The 25,111-nt window shown below is 42.9% G+C and overlaps 1 protein-coding gene across 1 annotated transcript in view; it reads left to right on the forward strand.

Annotated features, from left to right (window-relative positions):
* Nucleotides 1-25,111, forward strand: part of GRID1 (glutamate ionotropic receptor delta type subunit 1) — a 685,893-nt gene that overhangs the window by 542,932 nt on the left and 117,850 nt on the right. The window contains 2 exon segments of the mRNA XM_018042611.1: nucleotides 22,238-22,339; nucleotides 23,720-23,917. Of these exon segments, the coding sequence (XP_017898100.1) occupies nucleotides 22,238-22,339; nucleotides 23,720-23,917 (300 nt within the window).

A 25,111-nucleotide genomic window follows, 5' to 3' on the forward strand; every position in this document is an offset into this window, starting at 1 on the left:
AAAGGATCTGCCTGCAATGCAGGAGACATGGGAGATGGAGGTTTGATCCCTGGATCGGGAAGATCCACTGAAGGAGAAAACGGCAACCCACTCCAGTATTCTTGCCTGAAAAACCCCATGGACAGAGAAGCCTGGCAGACTACAATCCATAAGATCACAAAAGAGTTGGACACAACTCAGCGAGTAAACAACATCTATTTATCTATCATGTATTATAAAGACCCGTACTATATACACACCACATGCACAGTATATAGTTTCATATACACATATGTAACATTAAGAGTATATTTATCGTTTCCTTTTAAAGTCATATTATCTTGACCCCTACCTTTGACCTGTGCTGACCCCCAAAGTCAACAGACTAAAAAGTAAAGGCCTGTGGACCCCCTGCTGTGATGGGAGTGACAGAAGACACGGTGTTTTCAAGCTTTGGCAGCACTTTATTTCTATTTTGACTGTGACATTGCCTCTTAAAGTCACTTTTTGTCTCCTGCACAAACTCTTTTCAAATTCTTCGCCAGCCCTACCCCAAAGCATAGCTTCTCAGAGTCAACCCAGCTCTTCACTAATACTGCTAACTTCATTTGCATGTGACTTGGCCCATTTATAATACCGGCACCAAGAAAAGGAGGCCTGTAACCAGGGCAACCAGAAGGGGTGCTTTTGCAATTCAGACTTCAACAGACTTTCTGCTCCATTTAGCTGGATTCTGATCTACTCTTGACTCCCTTCTCTCTTGAGGCTGTGAGAGTGTAAACACCCAGAATCTGCCTTCATCTGTGTCCTCTTTTCCAGGGCCTCCCCTCAACCCCCACACACAATACAGTCTATTTCTACTGACAAAACACCTCTTCAACAGTTACAAGAGTCCCCTTCTGATTTCACTAACTAACATTTAGGGTCATGATATTTTCTAATGTTAGTGCAATCTCTAATAATTGTTTTTAGCACTGTATAATATTATATTTTGGGCTGGACCATACCTACCTAACGGTTCTCATGTAATTGGATTTTAAAGTACCCTTTTTGGTTTATTTTCTCTATTGTATTTAATTATTTGATGATCATCTTTGTGGGTGATTTTTTTTTTGTCATTAATGAGTAGCGTTTCTTTCCTATGAAAGTCCCCTAGAATTGAAATGACTGGTCAAGAGGTATATTTGTTAAGCTATTGAAGCAGACTGTTAAGTGCCTTCCACAGAGTATCAATTTACCCTGTATTATGATGGTGCTCATTTCAATGTATCATCAACTAGGTGTTTTAATTTTAAAAATATTTTATAAGCAGGAAATAGTATATCACTACAACTTATCTTTTTATGACATTAGATATAACATATTTTTAGGTAATTACATATTATCTTTTATGGAAATATTTGGTTTTGTCTTTTTCCCTATGATTACTGGTTTTCTTTCCTTTCAGTTTAAAAGATGTTTTATGATACAAGGCTTTTTGACTATGATACTGGAGGGCAGGTGTGTGTGTGTCTGTCTGTGTGTGTGTATGTATGTGTGTGTATGTGTGTGTGTGTGTGCGTGCGCTCAGTCATGTCCAACTCTTTGCAACCCCATAGACTGTAGCCACCAATCTTTGCTGTCCATAGAATTTTCCAGACAGGAATACTGGTGTGGGTTACCATTTCCTGCTCCAGGAGATCTTCCCAACCCAGGGATCCCATCCCTGTGGCTCCTGCATTGGCAGACGGATTCTTTACTGCTGGGCCACCTGGGAAGTCCAGGTGTTTGACACCTTTGAAGTATCACACCTTTCAACCAATCATGAGAGGTGATCAGATGCCTAAATTATTACCTGATAATGAGTCAGAAGAATCTTGTGCTTTTGAGCATAACTGTCTTCCCTGAGTTTTGAGTGAGGGAAGTTGCCATATGATCTTATATTAGGATTCTTCCAGATCCACATTCTAGTCATCTGTCTGCACCAGGACAGATGTTCCTGTTGGATTCAAGTAACTATAAAAATAGGCATGAATATCTGCATGATTGGACATAGTGATAGTAATAATTATTAGCTGCTATTGAGTGCCTGGTCTGCACCAGGCATTTTCATAAGTGCTGAGGGCACTGCTGAAAATGGGTCAAAACTACTTTGTCCTCATGTAGCTTATATTCCAGTGAGGGGAGATGGAATACACCTTTATTACATTTTTAGTAATTGCATAATAAAATAAGTTGCATAATTTTATATGGTGACATATACTATTCAAAAATGAAACTGGAAAATGAGATAGAGAGGGACTCAGCAGGAGAATCTACTTAGGATTGACAAGGAATCTCTAGAGAAAATGAGAACTGACTGAAAATGATGCAAAGAAGCCAACTCAGAATAGTTCTAAAGTAAAAATGTTTCTAGAAGAATAACATGTACAAAGGCTCTACACTAGCAATAGTTGTAGAAGGTTTGAGGAAAAAAAAGGCCAGGGTGGCTGTTTCAGGTAACTAGGAAGAAGCGATACTATGTTATTAGAGAACTAATCGGGATCAAAATGTGGAGAATGCTGTAGGTGGTGCTTAGGATTTTGGATCTTATTTTAATTGAGAGCTAAGGGAGCATTTTAAATGGAGTGATATGAAATCATTTATGCTTCTGAATATCACTCCACCTGCTGTGTGAAGAATGGACTATGGTCAGGATGAGCTAGACTGTGCTGCTGTGAGAAGCTTAATACAAGTTTATTTCTTGTTTGCACAAAGTTAGTTGCTTATGCAAAGACTTCGTAGTCATTTTTGATTTCACCTCCCGCATAAAAACCATATGCTAGTCATAAGCCCATGTGCCCAAATTTCTAACAAATGGGGATGTCTGCAAAAGGGATTCTTACTTTTTGTCAAGAGCATATCAGAGTTGTGTGCTTTTCATGTCTTTGTGTTATGGATATCACGTGTTGCTATAGATAATCACAGGATAGATGTTGCCTGGATCCATGAGTCAACGCATGGAGAAGGTATTCCCTAGAGGTAGCCCCACTCTCACTGACGAAGACTGAGAAATTTAAGGGAAAACATACTGATATTTGATGAACAGTGACTGCCTATAACCACATGCCCCTGGCATGGAAATTGTAATATTAGGGATACCAGTTACAGGCGGTCTCAAGGAGCTAAATGGTATTGTTGGCTGGGACTTGGGAGACAGCAACAGAGATGGTTCAGTTCCAGGACATATTTCAGAAGCAGATGGGTTTTATGTGGGAGGTGAAATCAAAGATAACTCTGATGTCTTTGGCTTAAGCAACTAAGTGGATGATGGTGCTTGTAACTGAGGGAATGAAAATAAAACACTAGTGCCTAATGAATATTTCAGGAGTGTGAGGATCAAAAGTTATGTTTGGTATTTGTTTGAATCTGAGTTGTCCATTAAGTATTCAAATGGAGATGTTAAATTAGAACCCAAACACTGGAACCTGGCGGCCAGGGGAAAAACCTGATCTAGGAAGAAATATTTGAAAGTGATCAGAACACTGGTAGACTTTAAAACTTAAAAGAACCTACCATCAATGCTACTATATTCTCTATTTTTTTTTAAAAAAGCAAAGCTTGAGGTTGAAAAGGGTTAAGTAGCTTGGTTAAGGTTATAATTACCATGTGACTAAGATAGGGTTCAAATTTTAGTCTTTTCCAACTCATCCTGCCAAAGATAATATTTGCTTTTGTATTATTAATACCATGTCAACTTTTTGTTCCATTTTGTAGCTCTCAGCCCTCTTTTTTTCATGCAGAGTTTCACTAGTGGAGAGAGTTGAAATAAAAGCTCTCACCCCCAATTTTCAGGTGATGACTATGGGACATAGAATATTCAAGTTACTGGCTAAGATCATATGATGTATTTCAGGCAATTTTACTCTTGATTTGTGTTTTTCAACCCTAGTACTTTATACTATACTGTCTCAATCAATAAGAAGTTTTATGAACATTTTACCCCACTCCATTTATTTTCAGTTCAGTTACAAATGACCCTCCTGGGTATTTGTTCTGAGTGCAGGGAGGCCACAAAGATATAGATAGTTTCAGATGCCGACCTTTGGATGTACACAGTCAAGATGACCAGATACCCTTTACTGTATGACTCATAGCCTTAAAGCTCATCCGAGGCAGAGTCTTCTCTGAAGTCTTCTTACAAGGTAGTATTCTGTTCATTTTGTTTTCACTGTTGTAGAAATAAAGATGCTTTATTTGGTTACTTTCAGATCTGAGTTACATGTATAATCTAAAGAAGAATCACTGGGACTGGAAGCAAATATCATTTCCTCTCTGATTATGGGCTATGAAAGAGAAAATGAGAAACAGGAAAAGCCATCTTTCTCCTCCTAAACTATCTCTATAGCCAGCTCAAGTCTTCTCCTATCTCCCATAACAAGAAATGTTTCCAAAATCTCTCTTGCTCGATTGATTCCTACTATATAAAACAACCACCTTCAGGGGTAGGCCTTAGCCCCCTTATTGTCACCCTTCTATACACTTTCTGGGTAATATTAATTGTTTGACTCTGGTTCTGAGGGCAGTGAGAGGCCATTTACCTTCTGTGCGATTGGAGAGACATCTAAACTGTGAAGCTGAGAAGAAGAGGCCAGAGAGCGGAGGTCTGAGGCTGTGAAGCTTTCAGATTGCACCAGTATAATGATCTGGTTCCCAGGATGTCAATAAAATGCCGGGAGAAATTTAAGGACTTCAGGAACATGTCTGAATTCTGCCCCTCCTCTGTAGTCCTGGAGTCAGAAGAGATTCTATCACCATGGTTATTAACAGCCTTGGAGATATCTGTCCTTTCTTTCTTCCTTTATGAGAGAAGAAGATGCTTTTGAAGGTCCTACTATGTGTGGAGGGAGAATTTTACAAGAAAATCCCAGTGGTCTTAGATTCAGAAATCTTGAGTTTATAGCCTCCCTCAACTATTTAGTAGACATACAAGAAGTCATATGACTTCTCTGAGCCATGATTTCTGCACTAGCAAACCTGAGAATGCTAATTCCTATTCTGCTTAACTCACAAAGTATCGGTGACACTCAAATGAGATGTAGCATGTGGTGATACCCTGTAGAGTAAAAGAAAGTCCACTTAATGTTTGGGAGGCATTACTACAGACACCTTAAGAATACAGAGAGAAATGAATCAGGTCATACCTTTAAGATGAGCACAGGAGGGAATTCCCTGGCAGACTAGCAGTTGAGACTTGGCACTTCCACTGCCACGACCATGGATTAAATCCCTAGTTGGGAAACTAAGATCCTACAAGCCTAAAAAAAAAAATAATAATAATAAGCACAAGGACAAATGCAGAGGAAACGGCTACTATTTCTTTAGATTTCATTTATTTAGTTGTGGCTGTGCCTGGTCTTTGTAGCTCTGCGGGCTTTTCTGTAGTTGAAGAGAGCAGGGCTGCTCCAGTTGCGGTGTGCAGCCTCCTCGTTGCGGTGGCCTTTCTTGTTGCAGACTACAGGCTCTAGGGTGTGCAGTTTTCAGTGGTTGGGGCGCATGGGCTCAGTAGCTGGGACTCCCGGGCTCTAGAGCCCAGGTTCAGTCGTTGTAGCACAGAGGCTTAATTGCTCTGTGGCATGTGGGATCTTCCTGAACCAGGGATCAAACCCATGTCTCCTGCACTGGTAGGCGGATTCTTGCATTGCCAGGCAGATTCTTTACCACTGAGGCACCAGGGAAGTCCCAAAATTGTTACTACTGATGCATAACAAACTACCCACAAATTTAGTGGCGTCCGACAGCAACATTTTATTATGTCTCGCAGATCCTGGTGGTCAGGACACGGAGCAGGGCTTAGCTCTACATGGCAACAGCTGAGATCTCTTAGTTGCACTCAGCTGGCAGATGGGCTGGTTTGGAGAGTCAAGAGGACTTCGCTGATATGTCAGGTTCCTTGGCAGTGGAAAGGGAGACTGAGCTCATCCCAGACTGTCTTCCAGGGAACCTACATGCAGTATGGCATCTCAGGGCTGTTAGATTTCTCGTAGCTGGGTGACTGCTTCCCTCAGAACAAGTGTCACAAAAGAACCAAGTGGATATTGCCTGCTCTCTTAGAATATAGCTTTAGAAATCAGTGTCATTTCCACCACAATTTATAAATTCCAAGAGAAGTCAGTCAAAAGTCAAGGGAAATAACCTATGAGAGTTCTTTGCATCAAGAACCTCATTTATTTTGGAATTTTCTGCTCCAGGAGACCTGGGTTGAGAAATAATATTATTTCTGAATCTAACAAATCATGGCTTCTATATATTTTCTGTAAATTTTGCTTGAAAACAAAATCCCTTCTGTACTCCATCTTTCAGCTGTCTATGCATCTGTGTTTACCTTATGATATACAGCTAAGAGAGGACAAAAGATCCTTCAAATTCTGCCTGATACTTTGTTAGCCTCCCAGTGTTGCTAGTGGTAAAGAACCTGCCTGCCAATGCAGGAGATGTAAGAGACATGGGTTCGATCCCTGGGCCTGGAAGATCCCCTGGAGGACTTCAGTATTCTTACCTGGAAAACCCATGAGAAGAGGAGCCTGGAGGGCTACAGTCCATAACGTTGTACAGTCTGACACGACTGAAGTGACTTAGCATACATCTGTTTATTAGAGCTTCCCTGGTGGCTCAATGGCCTGCACATGCAAGAAACGTGAGTTTTGATCCCTGGGTCAGGAAGATCCCCTGAAGAAGGAAATGGCAACCCACTCCAGTATTCTTGCTGGGAAATCCCATAGACAAAGGAGCCTGCTGGGCTACAGTCCACGGGGTCGCAAGAGAGTCAGGCATGACTTAGTGAGTAAACAACAATGATCTGTTTATTAAGTAGATTTTCTATTTTCCAAATTACTGCAGGTAACAAGTTTGCTTAGTTTTCTGCAATTATATAACAAGGGTACCCTTTCCTCTAACTCCCAGTAATATTTTCCTCACTTTCCTTTAAACTCATGAATCTCCTCAAGGTTCACTTTGCTTCCATTAAAAGTCTCCTTAAGGTCCTTCTAGATTACTCCTGCTCCACAGTCCCAAAGTCTATTCCACATAGTTTATATTTTCCCCATTGGAATGCCACCGTATTTCCAGATACCACATTCTGTTCAACTTATTGCTCCTTAATAACAAATGTCACAAAACCTGCTGTTTTAAACAATAATACTGTATGTCATGTATTGTGCATCAGAAATTTGATCAGGGCTTGGCTCCATGATTCTTTTGGCATTAGCTGAGATGGCTTGATGATACTCAGCCGCCTGATGGACGGATCCTAAGGGTCTAAGATGGCCTTACTCACACGTCTCGTGCTTTGGCAGAGGTGGCTGGAAGGCTGGATTCATCTGGAGCTGTTGACTAGAAAACCTATATGTGGTTTTTCCAGCATGGTAGCCTCAGGGCTGCCGAACTGTTTTGCATGGCAGCAGGCTTCTCTTAGATAAGCGATTCTGAATGGAGCATGATTCTGGCCCTGGGGGAATATTTGGCAGAGTCTGGAGATATTTCTGGTGGGGACAAGGGGACAGGGAAGATGCTGCTCAACATCCCACAATGCACAGGGGCAAACACCACCCCACCCCCCAAGGTCCACAACAAAGAACTACCTGGTCCCAAATGTCAGCGTGGTCAAGGTTGAAAATTCCTTTCCTAGAGCGAGCATCCTAAGAGTCAAGCAGAAGTTTCTGATCTAGACTTGAAGACAAGCAGCATCATATTCAGACCAGATTTTAACAGAGAAGGGAATTAAACATCACTTCTTGATAGGGGGTGGTGAAGTCACATTATAGAAGAGAATGTGGGATGGAAACATTGTCACAACCATCTTTAGAAAATACAATCTGCTGCAGGAACTGTCAGGGAAATCTGACTGTGATCTGAGCCACAGAAAAGGGGCAAGCAGGGTGCTTTAAGGATGCGGGAGGATCTGCCTCTTCTGGTTGGAGGGATAAAATGGGATTTCCGGAAAACATGACAATTCAACAATTTTTTTTTTCAATGATAAATTAAACCTTGAAAGAAGTGGAGTATTTTGAAAAACTCAGTTGGAGAGACAAGCATTATAAATAGAAAGAACAATAGGAATAAAGATATTCATTCTTAAGGATCAGCAGACTATGGGTTTTGGATTAAATCTGGCTTGTTATTTATTTTGTAAGTAAGATTAATTGGCACCAAGCTATATTTACTCTTTGAGTAGTTAACCACAGGGACCATGTGGCCCAAGGAGCCTAAAATATTTACTGCCTAGCCCTTTATGGGAAACTTTGCTCACCCCTTAGACTAGTTCATCAGTTTATTTGTTTTTTCAACAAATACTTCTTAAGTGGATGCTATATGCCAGAAATGTATCAAAGGTTTAATATAGAATGGTGAGCAAAACAGACAAAGAGTAGACTAGATAGAAACAAAAAATAGTTATTTTGGAGGGTGATTTTGACTATTAATAATGCAATATTTGAGAGCTATAAAGAAAATAACAAAGTTCTATGCTTAAGCATATTGAGTACTTGGGAAAAGTGAGCCGGAAAGACTTTATAAAGAGGATAAAGGTAAGACCTGCCAGATGAGAAAGAGCCAGCGGTGGGATATGAAGTCTGGTGATAAGAAATATCAGGAAAGTGAAGAGGGTACACAGAGTTCCCAAGGCAGGAAATAGTTTGGCTTTAGAGAGTAATTGAAAGGTGATGCATTTTGTTGGAACTTAGTAACCAAGATGGAAAGCATGGCAGATGTTGGGTTTGTAGAGCAGGCCTGGGGCAGGTCTTAGAAAGTTTTATAGGCCATGAAAATGACATCTGCTTTTAAATCCAAGTTTAACAGAAAACCACTTGAGAATTTTGAGAAGGAAAGTGAAATAGAACAATAACAATTTTTATTAGAAAAGGAAAAGAAAGGAAATTCTGGCTACAGAGTAGGGGTTCAATAGCAGGAGAAGAGGCCTTGAGAGATAGGCAAAGCAGCTCGTAAAGACTCTAGATGCTTTTGAACTGCGGTGTTGGAGAAGACTCCTGAGAGTCCCTTAGACTGCGAGGAGATCCAACCAGTCCATTCTGAAGGAGATCAGCCCTGGGTGATCTTTGGAAGGAATGATGCTAAAGCTGAAACTCCAGTACTTTGGCCACCTCATGTGAAGAATTGACTCTTTGGAAAAGACTCTGATGCTGGGAGGGATTGGGGGCAGGAAGAGAAGGGGACAACCGAGGATGAGATGGTTGGATGGCATCACCAACTCGATGGATGTGAGTTTGAGTGAACTCTGGAAGTTGGTGATGGACAGGGAGGCTTGGCGTGCTGCGATTCATGGGGTCACAAAGAGTTGGACACGACTGAGCGACTGAACTGAACTGAACTGAAACATTCTAGATCAGAAATCGTGATAGCATGATCTAGAAATTGTGCTTCTCAGACTTTTCTGTGCCCACGGATGACCTGGGAATCTTGGTAATACGCAGAAGCTGACTCAAGAAACATGGAATAGAGCCAAGATTGTTTGCTTTAAATGAATTTCCAGGTGATGTGATGCCCTGGTCCAAGCACCACACTTTGTGCAAAGAGAGTTTAGAGGTAAAGATGTGAAAAAACAGTGGGTCTTTAAAATGCCTTTTGAAACATTCATTTTACTAACACTTTCCCATGACTGGAAGTCTTAAAGTAAGTATGCAAAACAAAATCTTGCAAAAGAGAAAATCCAGCCCAGGCACTTGCAACCATTATAAATAAATCAGAAGTGAGTGAGAAAGCCTTTTTACAGAGCTTCAGATAGGAGATGTATCCTGGGAGTTAAGAGTTTGTGAAGAGCACGCATTTTGAACCAGTTAATGAAGAACTGCCCAGGGGATGATAAATTTTATTAATTTTTCTAATAAAATTTTATTGAGGGAATCAAAATGAAGAAAAGAGAGTCTCTACCTTAAAAGAGATAGAGTATATTTGTGAATAATAGACATGGAATGTTAATATATCGTGAAAACCATTTCCACAGCGTCCAGGCTGGAGTGCTATGACTTGGGATCACCAAAGGGAGACGTGTCCTCTTGGTGAAAGGTTCAAGGATGGATTTCTAGAATGATCTTCAAGGATAACTCAGAGTCAGAGGGCCAAGGACAAGCAGAGTGTTCTTCGGAGAGAAGATAGCCCACATTTAGAGATGGTATAATGAGAGACATCGGCTCCTTTTTCAGTGCAAAGACTCATAGTACTGACTGTCAGGGGGTATCTTGTCAGATTTCAGACTGATGTATAGTGCCGTTAATTTTAGTCAATTCACACTAGCAAAAATATCCTAAGCTGTTAACATGGAGCTGAGCATAGTAAATACCCGAGAAAAAAAAGAAAGTATCATCAATAATACTAACTAAAGCCTATTAATAACCAATAAGAGATGCTGACACAGGCCCAGAAAAAATATAACCAATTCAAGTAACTTGCCAGAGGTCTCCCAGCACGCAGGTGGGAGAAGCAAATTCCATCCTGGCTTGTTTCACTGTGGATACTGCCCTTGGTAGAACTTGCAGTTTATTTCGAGAGACAAGACCAATACACCCAAAACAATTAGAGAGAGATACGAAATCAACATTTCAGTTATACGCCAGATTGCAGTGCCGCTTCAAAATGAAAATAGCTTATTGTTTTCTTCTGATTTCAGAAGCAATGTTTCCTCTCTGTAAAATAATTCAAACATTACAGGATGGTATTGGGCAAGAGATGAACATTCTCTGCAATCTCATCATCCTCCCTAATTCCGGAAATAGCCATTCACAACTGCCTTGTTGTGTCTTAGTCACCCACGTGTGCCATCTCGCAAAATGAAATAAGCATGAAAAAAATTGGATCATACCATATATAATGTTATGTAATCTAATTTTTCTCCCACACAAACCCACAAACCAAGGAACTATTTGAAGGTGAAAATACCCTTATGTTCTTCCTAAACCTTTATAAAGATGAATTAAATTCTTCTAGATGGATAAATGATTTCTTGGCCACTTGATATCCATCTAGCTCTGGCTAGTTCAGGTACAATTGCCTGAGTGTACTAACAGTGCCCATCATGTTATTGTGAAAATCCTCTCACCTCACCGTCCTTACCAAAGGGTCATAGATGGGTCACATGATAGATTAGTTCCACTAGCCCACCTCTCCAGCACATGGCTCCATCCTCTTTCAGGTTATTATCAAGATGTGCGTATGTGTATAGAACAAGTTGGGTTTATTTAGATGCAATTACCTGCAATAAATTCATTGGTTTTTACAATGTGATCAAATTATACAAATTCATCAGTTGTACAATGTGATGAGCTCTGGCAAATGTAAATGGTAGTATAATCAGTCACACTTCCATTATCCCCAAGTAGCCTTCCTTTTACTTTTCACTTGATACCCTCCCCCCAGTCCTGGCCCCAGGGCAACACTGATCTATCTTCTGGACCTATTGTTGTTCAGTTGTTCAGTTGCTAAGTCATGTCCGACTCTTTGTGATCCCATGAACTGCAACACGCCAGGCTTCCCTGTCCTTCACTATCTCCTGGAGTTTGCTCAACTCATGTCCATTGAATCGCTGATGCCATCCAATCATCTCAGCCTCTGTTGCTCCCTTCTCCTCCTGTTCTCAGTCTTTCCCAGCATTAGGGTCTCTTCCAGTGAGTTGGCTCTTTACATCAGGTGACCCAAGTATTGGAGCTTCAGCTTCAGCATCAGTCCCTCCAGTGAAAATTCAGGGTTGACTTCCTTTAGGATTGACTGATTTGATCTCCTTACTGTCCAAGGGACTCTCAAGAGTTTTCTCCAGCGTCACAGTTTGAAAGCATCAATTCTTTGATGCTCAGCTTTCTTTATGGTCAACTCTCACATCAGTACATTACTACTGAAAAAACCATATCTTTGACTATTGGACCTTTGTTAGCAAAGTGATGTCTCTGCTTTTCTTTAATATGCTGTCTAGGTTTGTCATAGCTTTTCTTCTAAGGAGCAAGCATCTTTTCATTTCATGGCTGCAGTCACTGTCCACAGTTATCTTGTAGCCCAAGAAAATAAAATCTGTCACTGTTTCCACTTTTCCCCATCTGTTTGCCTTGAAGTGATGGGACTGGATGCCAGGACCTATAATAATGCCTTTTCAAGGAAGTCATATAAATGGAATCATAAAGTCTGTGGTTTTTTGAGTCTGGCTTCGTTTCCTTGGTGTAATGCTTTTGAACTTCATCCATGCTGTTGCCTCTATCTTATTTTTTTTTGCTGTGTAGTATTCCATTGTATAAGTATACCCCACTTTGTTTATCTACTCATTCACCAGCCACCATGATTGACATGTGAGTATTTCCACTTTGGGGCTATTATGAATCAAGTCTCTATGAACACCCACATCCTGACCTTTGTGTGTACATATGTTATATTTCCCTTATGGAAATAATTAGGAGTGGAGTTGCGGGAAGGTGTGCGCAGTGTACATTTAACTTTATTGGAAATTGCCACACCGTCTGCCAAGTGGCTGCTCTCTTGCATTTCAGATCCCCCTAGCACTCAGTAGCATCAGCCTTGATTTTAGCCATTCTTACGTGGTATAGTTTGCTATGACCAGTGCATTTTCTTGGCAAAACTCTATTAGTCTTTGCCCTGCTTCATTCCGTATTCCAAGGCCAAATTTGCCTGTTACTCCAGGTGTTTCTTGACTTCCTACTCTTGCATTCCAGTCCCCTATAATGAAAAGGACATCTTTTTTGGGTGTTAGTTCTAAAAGGTCTAGTAGGTCTTCATAGAACCGTTCAACTTCAGCTTCTTCAGCGTTACTGGTTGGGGCATAGACTTGGATTACCGTGATGTTGAATGGTTTGTCTTGGAAATGAACAGAGATCATTGTCATTTTTGAGATTGCATCCAAGTACTGCATTTTGAACTCTTTTGTTGACCATGATGGCTACTCCATTTCTTCTAAGGGATTCCTGCCCGCAGTAGTAGATATAATGGTCATCTGAGTTAAATTCACTCATTCCAGTCCATTTTAGTTCGCTGATTCCTAGAATGTCGACGTTCACTCTTGCCATCTCCTGTTTGACCTTGATTCACGGACCTGACATTCCAGGTTCCTATGCAATATTGCTCTTTACAGCATTAGACCTTGCTTCTGTCACCAGTCACATCCACAGCTGGGTATTGTTTTTGCTCTGGCTCCATCCCTTCATTCTTTCTGGAGTTATTTATCCACTGATCTCCAGTAGCATATTGGGCACCTACTGACCTGGGATTTCTTTGGAAGGAATGATGCTGAAGCTGAAACTCCAGTACTTTGTCCACCTCATGCGAAGAGTTGACTCACTGGAAAAGACTGATGCTGGGAGGGATTGGGGGCAGGAGGAGAAGGGGACGACAGAGGATGAGATGGCTGGATGGCATCACTGACTCGATGGACATGAGTCTGAGTGAACTCCAGGAGTTGGTGATGGACAGGGAGGCCTGGCGTGCCGCGATTCATGGGGTCGCAAAGAGTTGGACACGACTGAGCGACTGAACTGAACTGAACTGATGTGGTATAGTGGGATGTCATGTGGTCTTGTTTGATGTTTCCCTGATGACTCATGATGTTGAGTTTTTATATGCATATAATCCATTCACATGTATTCTTTGGAAAATAAGTTCTTTCTCTATTTTTTAAAATTGAGTTGTTTGCCTTTTTGTAATTGAGTTGTAAGATTTCTTCGTGTATACCAGATTTAAGTCCTATACTAGACATTAGTATCTTGTATCTGATATTATCCCATAACTCATGAGTGCTTTGGTCCATTTTTCTTTCTGCACCCAGTGGAGGCTTGATGGAAAGAGCTAATGAGTGGATGTGGCCGCCACAGTAGGGTCCCCCTTGAATCTGGGCTCCCAGGGAGCCTCAGCTGTCAGGTTGGCCCACACATGCCCTTTAAGAACTTGGTAAAGTTTCAGGTTTTTTCCTTCATATTCACTCATATAACTATTAATACCACCTCTTTTGTGCCATTTTCTGCCAAAGATGAAATATTTCTTATATCCTGTCTCTCCTTGGAGGAGTTTCTCATCCTTTGAAATTCAGTTTGCCAGATGCTCTTATGACCACAGGGGCCTCAGAGGATTTTTAAAATATAGTTTTGTTGAGAGTTCCCTGGAGGTCCGGTGGTTAAGATTCTGAGCTTCTGCGCTTCCCCTGCAGGGGCCGTGGGTTCGATCCCTAGTGGGGATCCCGAGCTAAGATCTTGCATGCCTCGCCATGTGGCAAACAAATAAAGTAAGTAATTTAAAAATAAATAAAATGTATTTTGTTGATATGAATGTTTGTTTGTTTGATTGATACAATGAGAGCAATGTCAGCTTTCCACTTTCTGCAACTTAAGCTGAAGTTGGACTGCCACCATCCTCCCTGTGGCTGTGGCAGAAGAATCTTATTGCTGGCACCATTGGAGGTGGTTAGTGTGCGCCCGGTGAGCCCTCTGTGCCTGGGGCTTTCAGAGAGGAGAAGCTAGAGTTTAAGTCTGTTTGTAGCCTCCATCATGAGCGATCTGGGTCAAGGGCACGACTAGGTTTCCTTGCCCTCCTCTGTAATACTACCAGGGGAGTCTCTTCCTCTGATCCTTGCGAAAGATTTTTTCATGAAGCTCTCATATACGATATTTCTCCAGAGAATTTCATTTTTCTTTCATTTTCTAAGGGCTCTTTCCTTTGGACATTTAGCCCAAGTTCTGCTGAGTCTTGTGTTTAGAAAGTACAACTTTCACCAAGTGCTTAATTCCTTCTGCAAATGCTCCTGGGCTGAGAATTTCATTTATCCCATGTCTCAGAAGGAGAACCCTCCCCTCTCCTCATACAGCACATCCGGAGCCTCAAGAGTGGCCCTGGCACCTTTCTCCATGGATATATCCAATCTGATGACCCTATCCTGTGGTTCATATTCTACAAGCCTACCCTTAGTAACCCTGATGCACTGAAATTCCCAAAATAAATTCTCAGAGTGGGCCTTCTTTAGGAACCTTGGCTACACATGTCGATATTCTATTTTCTGTTGCTTACAGTCTGCTTCCAGGATGCTCTGTGTCTAAGCATATTGTCCCTGGATTTAGCCGAAGTTTAAAGGGTACGTTTCCTGACTGAGATCAGTGCTGGCTGAATCACCCAATTCAGGGTGATGCAAGATGTGGGTTTCCCCTTCACCCCACCCCTACCCAAGGCTCTGATTCTTTGAAACACATATCAAACGGTTTTATTTTCTAATAAAAATGGGCTGAGAAATAAAAGCTAATAGAGGGGTTAGTATTTCAGAAAAGCCATGTACTGACATGATGATAAGCTCAATATGCCATCATACCGAAGCCCGTATCCCAGCCGAAGATGTCTGCACTCCGTCGATGAGCATACTGCTCAGATGGGGCGCCAGCGATGGCTGTGAGGTCTAATAGGCACGGTCATAAAAACTTCACTTCCTGCTTCTAGTACTCTCTTGAGACATGTTTGCTACCAAAGTATTGCCTACTCAGTTGCAAAAATGTGATGATAGAGGTTATTGATCTATTGTCTTGTTGGATTTAGCTAAATGAGATTTGGGGTTGGGCTTCCCCAGTGACTGAGCAGCAAAGAATCTGCCTGCAATTCAGGAGACACAGGTTCAGTCCCTAGGTCAGGCTAGGTTCAGTCCCCTGGAGTAGGAAATGACAACCCGCGCTAGTACTCTCGCCTGGAGGATCCCATGGAGAAAGATGCCTGGTGGGCTACAGTTCATAGGGTCACAGAGAGTCAGGCGCAGCTGAAGCGACCGGGCATGCACGCATTCATGAGATTTGCGGTTAAGCAAACCTGCTTTCTTTCTTCTCGTCCCCCTTCCCTCCCAAAGAATTGGCAAGGCTCAGTGTGTGAAGATGGTCATATTCTGGGCTGTAAAGCAGTTGGATTGCCTCTTCTCTCCTTCCTCCTCCCCAGGGAAAGAAACCAATACTTTACAACACCTCTATTCCTAGATGACAGACCACAAAGCCCCATCTGCCAAATGAGGTTCATCTCATTTAGGGTTAATAGTCCTGCATTTAATAAGGCTAGGCCGCAAAGTCCCAAACCCCTGTATCTCACAACTCAAATGCTGACATGAAGAACACCCTGATTGACTCAAAGAAATATATTTTCCTGAGACCAATGGTTTATGAAATTTATTCTCCAATTGGCTGATCTCTTGAACACTTGTTTGTCATCATCAGATTTTGAAACCATATATCTCTTTTCAAGTGACGATTGTGCTGTAACCTCTGGCTCCATCTTCACTTCTGGTTTGGGTAGAGCAGATCTTGGCAATGAATGAAAACCATAGCTGTCTTATCAAATAGCAGCAGTTCTCGTTTAAACAGTGCTAGAAATTAGTTTTTCAGGCTCTGATCTTGACAGTTCAGCTGTCAAAAGTGGGTGTCTGTGGCCATAAATTCATCGATCCCATAAACAAAATTCTGTCTGCAAAATGCGAGAGGAAAGTCAATGTAGGCGCACTTGTGTACAAATGAAATGGTCTGCAGCTGTATGACTAAGTGTCAGGACTTCTCCGGGTGAAAGAATTTTCTGGCTTCTCATTTATCAAGCCTATCAGCCTCATTTAGCTTTTATTATCTGAAAGTTTTTCTCCATCCAGCTTTCTGAACTGGGAGCCCCAGGCACCCTCAGGAGGGAGGCAGAACACACTCTCTCCTAATCTTAATGGGCTGCAAGTTTGGGAATCCATTTACAGGCTTTTATTTTACTTTATTTTTAATTTCCACTGCAGTCTTTTAAACAAAAACATTTGTTTGAAAAGGATGTGACTTTCTGTGTTCTGATCTTACAAATCAGGTGCTCAGAGAGATGGCCTCACTCAGAAATGATGAGAGTTTACCACTCTGGTCTTAAGATTTGGGTAAGAGCTCAAGGCTTTGTGGAAATAGGGAGATTCACTCAGCTTAGGGCGGTCAGCTTCAGGCTGATGTGAGGGAATAATAAACTTTCTTGTTTGACTCGAAGGATCCAGGATCCTGGAACATGGTTACTTTGATGTGTTTGAAGGCAGAATTTTGGTTTCTCTTTGAAGTATTTTTTCTTTCTTTGTCAGAGTACAGGATGCCTGAAGGCCAGGGAGAGAGAAATCCGTATTGAAAAACAATGAAATAAAAATCTTTAAGCCCTACATACTTTCAGACAAAAGAAACAGGAATAATAATTACAGGTTGGAGGAATCTTTTTTTTTTTTTTCCCTCATGTAGTTGCACTTTGATTTAAATGACTTAGCCTTGGGATGGCTCAAGAAGTAACTAACATAATTTGGGGCTGCCCTTCTTCCTTACTGGAGAAAGATTGCCTGCCTGCATGGAGTTGGGTCCTAGGAGGGGCCACTGCCCTGTCTCCAAACCCAGCAGGTTCTTGGGCCCCACAGCATCTTGGAAATACCTTAGAATATAAGATGCTGTCCCACAGAACCTTGATGTGTGTCTACTCTGGGAGATGGGCACCTCAACCATAGCTCCTTGTAGCCAGAGGACTGTTGTATTGAGTTCTGACTCTCACCTGGCCTTGACCTTCTGACAGATAATTTGACTCTGATTGCTTCCTTCCACTCAGCCCTCAATCACACAAGGATGTGTGATGGGATTTGGCTTCATTACCTTGGCTAGTTATTTTTATCAAAATCTTATTTTCCTTTTTTATTTGTGAAAGGAAAGAAAAGCCTGTTAAAAGCCTAGAAAAGCATAAAAAGGTAATCATGGTTATTCATAATTCCACCACTAAGATAAATCCAAATATTGCATTTAAATATATTTCTTCCCACTTTAACCACTGCCTTTAAAACACACACACAATTAAGGTCACATTGTACATACCTTTTTATATCCCGATCTGTTACTTTGTTATTATGGATTTTTAACCTACTGCTTTTTCTTAAGTTTTTTATAATTTTATTTATTTTTGTCGGAGATGAGTCTTAGTTGCTGTGCAGGCTTTTCTCCTGTTGTGCAGAGAGGGGGCTACTCTCTAGTTACAGGACTAGCGGCTCTCAGCATGTAGGATCTTCCCAGATCAGGGATTGAACCCGTGTCTTCTGCATTAGCAGGCAAATTCTTTACCACTGAGCCACCAAGTAAGCCCCAATTTGTAATGTATTATTTTAAAATCATTTTCTCCTTCGAGTAGCTCTTCAATATGGTAGGCAAAAAGGCTTTTTTTTTTCCATTTTATAGATAAGAAAATGGAATTTCAGTGAAGATAAATTTATTCAAAAATATTTATTGCCTCTTGTGATTTAGTACTATGCTGTAAAATGTGGTGAGGTCACTAAGGTAAGTGGTGGAAACATACCTAGAACATAGATCTCTTGGCTCCTAAATATATGCTAATTTAATATCTCCAAGTTCCCAAAATCTATACTAGTAATAGAGACTTGATCTTCTAGAGGAGAATGGCATTCAGGCAAGGTGAGAAACTCTGAAGATTAGAATAAGCAAGGCAAGGTCCAATCCAAGAGCCTGAGCCTCTAGAGACAGTTTATGAAGACAGGGTTTTGATCCCAGGGAACAAGATAAAAAATCCAGATAGCACAGCAGGATCACAGACTTAGGTCCAGAGTGGAGGATCATTTCTACTGCAGCTCTGTATCAGTGGTGGAGATTTGAGCTAAATATTTCATTAGTTATGAGGCTCAGACTTTAAAGAAGCTCCCTGTAATGCAGCAGACCTGAGTTCAGTCCCTGGGTCAGGAAGATCCCCTGGTGAAGGGAATGGCAACCCACTCCAGTGGGTTCTCTTGCCTGGAGAATCCCATGGACAGAGGAGCCTAGCGGGCTACAGTCAGTCCATAGAGTCGCAAAGAGTTGGGCATGACTTGGTGACTAAACAACAACACTGTTTCTTGGGTTTTTTCTCTTTGTGCATGGAGATTTGTAGAGGTTTCCTAAAAACTGAGCCAAAATGGATCTTCCCTGGTGGCTCAGACAGTAAAGAATCCTCCTGCAACGCGGGAGACCTGGGTTCGATCCCTGGGTTGGAAAATCCCCTGGAGAAGGAAATGGCAAGCCACTCCAGTATTCTTGCTTGGAGAAGTCCATGGACAGGGGAGGCTGTCCCCTAATCAATGGGGTCGCAAAGAGTCGGACACTATTAAGGGACTAACACGGTGAGGAAATGTATGATGATACCAAAGTAACACCTTAGCTACAAGGGAAACTGGTTGTGGGGTTTATGGACAGTCTCTGCACAATCTGTGACTTTTTTGTGAATCTAAAAATACTAAAGTTGAAAGCTTTTCTATTTTTTTAGAAAATTGAGGGAATTCCCTGGTGGCCCAGTGATTAGGGACCTGTGCTTCCAATGCAGCGAGCCCGGGTTCAGTAGCTGGTCGGGGAATTAGAATTCCGCGTGCCACTCGGCCAAAAGGAAAAGGAAAGAAAGAAATTGAGTAAGAGTGTAGCAGACCCAATTGAAGAGGAGTGGCATTCCAGGCAGAAGGAACTGGAATGTGGAGAGGAGGGAACACCATGTGCATGAGAAAGATGAGGGACTTAGTAGAGATGGAGCGTGCTGGAGCTGACTGTCAGGGCTGGGTCTCGATCAGAAGGGGCTTTCTTTTTGGCTGAGTGTAAAAGTGTTAGGACTTATTGTTTAGGAAATAGGAATTGATTAGGAAATTTTAGTTAACATAGTCTGTGTTTGATTTTATTTAAGATAAAATAAATATCAGCACAATGGAGGAGGGCTGGAAGACAGTGTAATGAGATCAGCGGAAAGGCTGTTGCAATGGCCTGGGGCAGAGATGCTGCTGCCCTGAGCTGGACAGTGGGCTAGAAGCAGAGGATGGTGTGGACAAGGATGAAGAGGTGGAGCCCTTCTCACAGCTGAGCTAAAACCCTAGACAGACAGGGCCTTATCCCAAGTGCTTCTTCCTGCCTCCACTCCCATGACGGATTATAATCCCATGGAAAGACAGATGAAGTCTGATCAATGCCAAGCAGAGCCTCAATCCAGGTGCTCATCCAAGCCAGAGCAGCACAGGGAGGAGATGCCCTTCACCAGTGCCGAGGAAGTTGGGCAGCAGGTGTCAGGAATTCAAGTCCTGGTGCAGAGCAGAATATCCGGTCCCTGGAACTGACATGTCATCATTGCTTCCATCGTAACTCTGTAAATCACAAGGGAGTAAAGGGGGCCTTCATCACACCACCCAATCCAGGGCATGCAACAGACCACACAGGGTTAGCAGCCCCAATGCCTGGGCTAGACACTTCTGGGGATGAGATGCAGGCTGCCCAAATCCATAGCATGAGCCCCCTGATTCCAGTGTCACAGGGTCCAAAGAATGTAAGGAGTCAACACCTCAACTCTGTCTGTCTGAGTTTGTCTTTTCACTTTGACCAGCATCTGCAACCAGCTGCAGGAGCTGATCCCGAGTCCCAGGGCTGTTTCCTGAGACTCAGTGGAGAGAGAGCCACCAGGTTTCCTTTTCACTATGTCGGTTTCCAGAGTGCAACATCTTTGATGTCTTTGCAGAGGGCTTAGGATAGATCTTAACGTTGCTCTTCATGGAAATGCCCCACAATTGAATTAGTGGTGCCTCTGGGGAGAGCCTCAGAGTATATGGCCATGCTTTAACTAAACGATCCTTATCGCTGCCAGACATCCTATTATTTAGGGTGAAGTGGGTCTTAGCTGGTATCACATCCAAAGTGACAGCAGGAGTTTCTAGGTTCCTTTAAACTGGTTCTAGAATCACATAGCTCATTCTGATGTCTCTACTGTAGGCTTTGGGGTTCTAGTATCTTCCAGGCAGAGTGGCCCCACAGATTCTGAAAGTGTGGCCTCATAGTCAAGGCTCAGTGTGCCCTAACCTTGCTGAAGATATCGGGGCTATGAGAAATGCTGGGAGAGTAGAAATGTCCTTAGATGATGCTATTGGTGCCTTCTTTAGGGTGCCTGGTGACTTTTCCACAGAGGGGTAATTCTTTTTGCTCACCCTAACTAGGAGTCTTGTGGATTTTCTCTGATAAAGGGTAAGATGCTGTCTGTGACAATCTGAGTTTTAACCCCTTGCTACTGAACTGATGGTCCATGGATCAGCAGCAGCAGCACCTGGGAGCTTGTTAGACAGGAATAATCTCAGGTCCCAGGATCAGAAAGTGCATGTAAAGCCCCTGGGCGATTTGTCTGCATATTACGGTTTGAAGATCACTGCTTTCATCTTTAGCAGTGGTTCACAATCCAGGCTGTGCCTTAGAATCTTCCAGGAGCTAAATGATCCATATCCAATCCACTACTGACCAATTAAATCAGAGTCTCTATGGGTGGGACCCAGGCTTTAGGATGTTTTAAAAGCCCTCTTAAGAGATTCTAATGTGCAGCTAAGTCAGAGCCCCCGTGACCTGGAAGAGTAGAGGTTTTCAACCAGGATCACTGGGAAAATATTAACTTTTCTCATGTCCAAGCACTAAGATCCTGGTTATGTTGGCTCTAGATGGGGCCAATATCTATATTATTTACATCTCACCAATTAATGATTGAAAATCACTGATCAGACAAAGGGTTTATCATTATTGCTCAGGCTCTGCAGGGATGCAGGGAAGGGAAGCAGTCTCTAGGGCATCTGTGTCTGCAGGTGTTTCTGAGCCAGGATAGCATCTCCTTGACCATCTTAAGGTGCCTGACAGAGATGGGATGTATCTGTTAGATCCTGCAGGCTTGGGAGGATGTGCAGACCTAAGGCATGTGTATTCTTGACTTCTATCTACCTATCAGGGAAAGTTACAAAGTTTGCGGTAAGACAGTGAGCTCTTGGTCCTAATTGCAGTTGGCATCGGGGTGCAACACAAGCTTTAAACCTGGGTCTTTGTTACTTGCTTCACTGTTAAAATTCACCTTGCTCTGGTGAAGCAACTGATCTCAAGGACCACTGGCCTGGGCAAGTCAAAGGAGCATTAAAGAAAGAGGGCGCTTTGTGAAAGGCACGATGATATGGCCTCAGTGGGTGGACAGAATAAAATTGGACATAAATGTTTATTCCGTAAACAAGTTCCTACAGATTGATTTCATTTCAAGCATGTGTTACGTCTTCAAGATCCAGGTGAGCTGATGGAGGAGGTGGAGCTCTATCTGTCACAATTTTATTCGTTCTAAGGTTGTGAGATGACTCTGGGTCTCCAGGAGACTTCTAGGGCTGCTGTCTACGTAGCTGTCTGACTCTGGAGCCCACTTTAGCAGTTGACTCCTAAGGTCTGCACAGGTGCCCATCTGCCCCTCACATTCCCTTTTTCCTTCACAGCTGGCGACGTGGGACTCGGAGAAGGGCCTGAATGGCAGCCTGCAGGAAAGGCCCATGGGCAGCCGCCTCCAAGGACTGACTCTCAAAGTGGTGACTGTCTTGGTAGGATCCTGGGCATATGGGGGAGGTCTGCCATTCAGGCTTTGAGTCAGGGGCTTTGCTCTGCTTGGCTTAATGCTGAGTTTGGAGACAAGGGGATCTTAAGTAGTGGCTTGAGCTTTCATAGCCTTTTCACTCAAAGAATTCTGTGAACAGTGAAGGAAGAGCAAGATTGGAGATTCTGCTCCAGGGCCTCTGAGACCCTCCAGGGCAGGTCCCTGGGCTGCTCTAGAGAAGGACCACTCCTCCAGAACCAGGGCTGAACCCCAGAGCGCGGACAATAGCTCTACTTGGTTTTGGATGTCGGATCTTAACCTACTGGTTGTCCTTAGGACCTTTTTGCTGCTAGCTAGAGTCCCCAGAAAGATGCTGGGAAGACATCCTTCTAGAATCCAGCACCACTGATGAGCCCACGTGACACAAAGTTTACAATGAAGACCGTTGGTTGCAATTTCTCTGCATGGTTGTCCTGGAACCACAGACTTGGACATCTTCCAGTTATCTTAAAAGCATCTTCCTTCCCATTTCTTCCTTCAACTTTTTAGAACTGGAGGGGACATTTTAGATTTATCTCTTATTAGCTGGGAAGACAGGCATTGCCATTCCTGCAGTCCCCATATGCACACCATGAATAAGCATTGTACCTTATCCCCCCTTCCCCAAATTAAATTAATGAAATGAGGTCTCTGGGGCTGTTGCCATAAGGCCCCTTCTTTTTCAGTTTCACGGATTATGGCGGGGAAGGCTGAGGTGTTTTCCAGATGACCATGTGCCTTACAGGAGCGCGCGTGACACAGCGCAAATGTGTTCATGTGCCCATGGCCTGCCTTTGGACTTTTGGACAGTGAGGTTTAACCCGCCATGCGGTATGACCTTGTCTTGTGACTCGGCATCCATTTTTCTGGTCCAGTCTGATAGATGTAATAGTCTTCTCTCAACCCGGTTCACAGAGCTCTGTGGTCATTTATTATCCCAGATGAGAGGTATTCACATTTCTTATGTGTGTCCTAAAGAATTCCTGCATTTCCAAAGGGCAGAGTCCTGAATGTCACAGATGAAGGCGTGAAAACAAGCCATGTTATCCTAGGAGAATGGGATGCTGAGCTGAGTCTGAAATGACAGAGGACAAGTAAATCTGTTCCTCCTTCAGTATGCTGGTTGGAGGGATTTTCCTGTGCACTGTATCCTGAGTGTCTATAAACCACTTTAGAAAAGGTCAGAGAGGTTCAGACTCCAGGCCTAAATTGGGCGAATACAGTGCGTGTGTCCACAAACGTTCTGAACTTATGGTTCATCAGATTGGTCTCTCCAATAAGACCCTGGGAAGATGTGTGTTAATGAACCAGTGATTTAGTTGAAGAACGTTCATTCTGTTGTCCTCAGGAAGAACCTTTTGTGATGGTGGCTGAGAACATTCTTGGACAGCCCAAGCGCTATAAAGGGTTCTCCATCGATGTTCTGGATGCACTGGCCAAGGCTCTGGGCTTCAAATATGAGATTTACCAGGCCCCTGATGGCAGGTACGGTCACCAGCTCCATAACACCTCCTGGAACGGGATGATCGGGGAGCTCATCAGCAAGGTAGGTCCCAAAAGCAGATCCATGGGGAGGGGGCCCCCTAGTCTGCCTCTGGGGTGATGTCTTAATTGGGCCCATTATGAAGCTGGAACCTCAGGACCAGCTAGACAGATCACAGTCACCCTTCTCCACGCGATAAGGACCTCTTCCTCCACCTCCACCCTCCTCCCTGCTGTATCATTCTTGCTTTTATTTTCCTATTCCCAGGCACTCTGGGTTTTCCTTCTGTGTCCATTGCTATCATTCCTTTGAAACACCCATTGTGCCTGTTCTATAATCCACCCTTCATGAAATCCACCCCCACATTTGAGCTGCCATAGGAGCCCAGTGCTCATGGGGACAGGGATGGGGAAGACGGGTGCATGCTTATTCTCTTCTTCATGGCTCACAGAACTGGGCGGGGTGTCTTGTGTGTGTCCACATGCATGTATGTGTGTGAATGAGTGTATAGGCGTGTCTGCATTGCTATGGATAAGTGAAATCACATTCCCCAGTGCCTCAGATCAATTTCAAATCTTTACTCTTCCTCTTTCCTGTAGAACCTGGGTCCCTGTGGCATGAGGCCGATTCACTGGGTCCCCCTCCTTTCCCTGCCAGCCTGTGGCCTCTGGGTTATTTACTGACAGCCGTTTACATTGGTGGGTCTGCTCAAGCCCTCCGTCACCGTCAATCTGGACATTTCTGACATCCCTACAGATAACCCTGGGCTTCCGGTGCTTTGACCGTTCATCTCCAGTGGGCTTGGAGTACCTGTCCCCGTGCATCCTGTTAGCATCTTACATGTCACTGTCCCACTCCATGACTATACCCTGTCATCCTTCTGACTCTGGCATTTTATCTTAGAACACAAGTCCTTTTCTTCATAAACCCATAAAGGCAGACAGGATACCTATGTTCTCTCCATTTTCTCCTAGGCTGTCATTTTTTTCCAGTAGCGTGCATTCTAATCCTGTTGACAAGAAATTGCTCATTAAATCAGCTTAATATAAAAAAGGAGGTGAAAACAAAAGCCAATCCCATAACAACTTTATTGTGGAATAATTTATGTATAATCTGTACCCATTTCAGATGCTGTATCATTCAGGATTTCTAGGAAGTTTAGTGAGCTGTGCGACCATCACCATGTCTAATTTTGCAATACTTCATCACCCCAATGAGATCCGTCATGCTCATCTACGATTAATCCCGTTCCAGCCC

The sequence above is a fragment of the Capra hircus genome, chromosome 28 (assembly GCF_001704415.2).
Source record: "Capra hircus breed San Clemente chromosome 28, ASM170441v1, whole genome shotgun sequence".
Classification (NCBI taxonomy): domain Eukaryota; kingdom Metazoa; phylum Chordata; class Mammalia; order Artiodactyla; family Bovidae; genus Capra; species Capra hircus.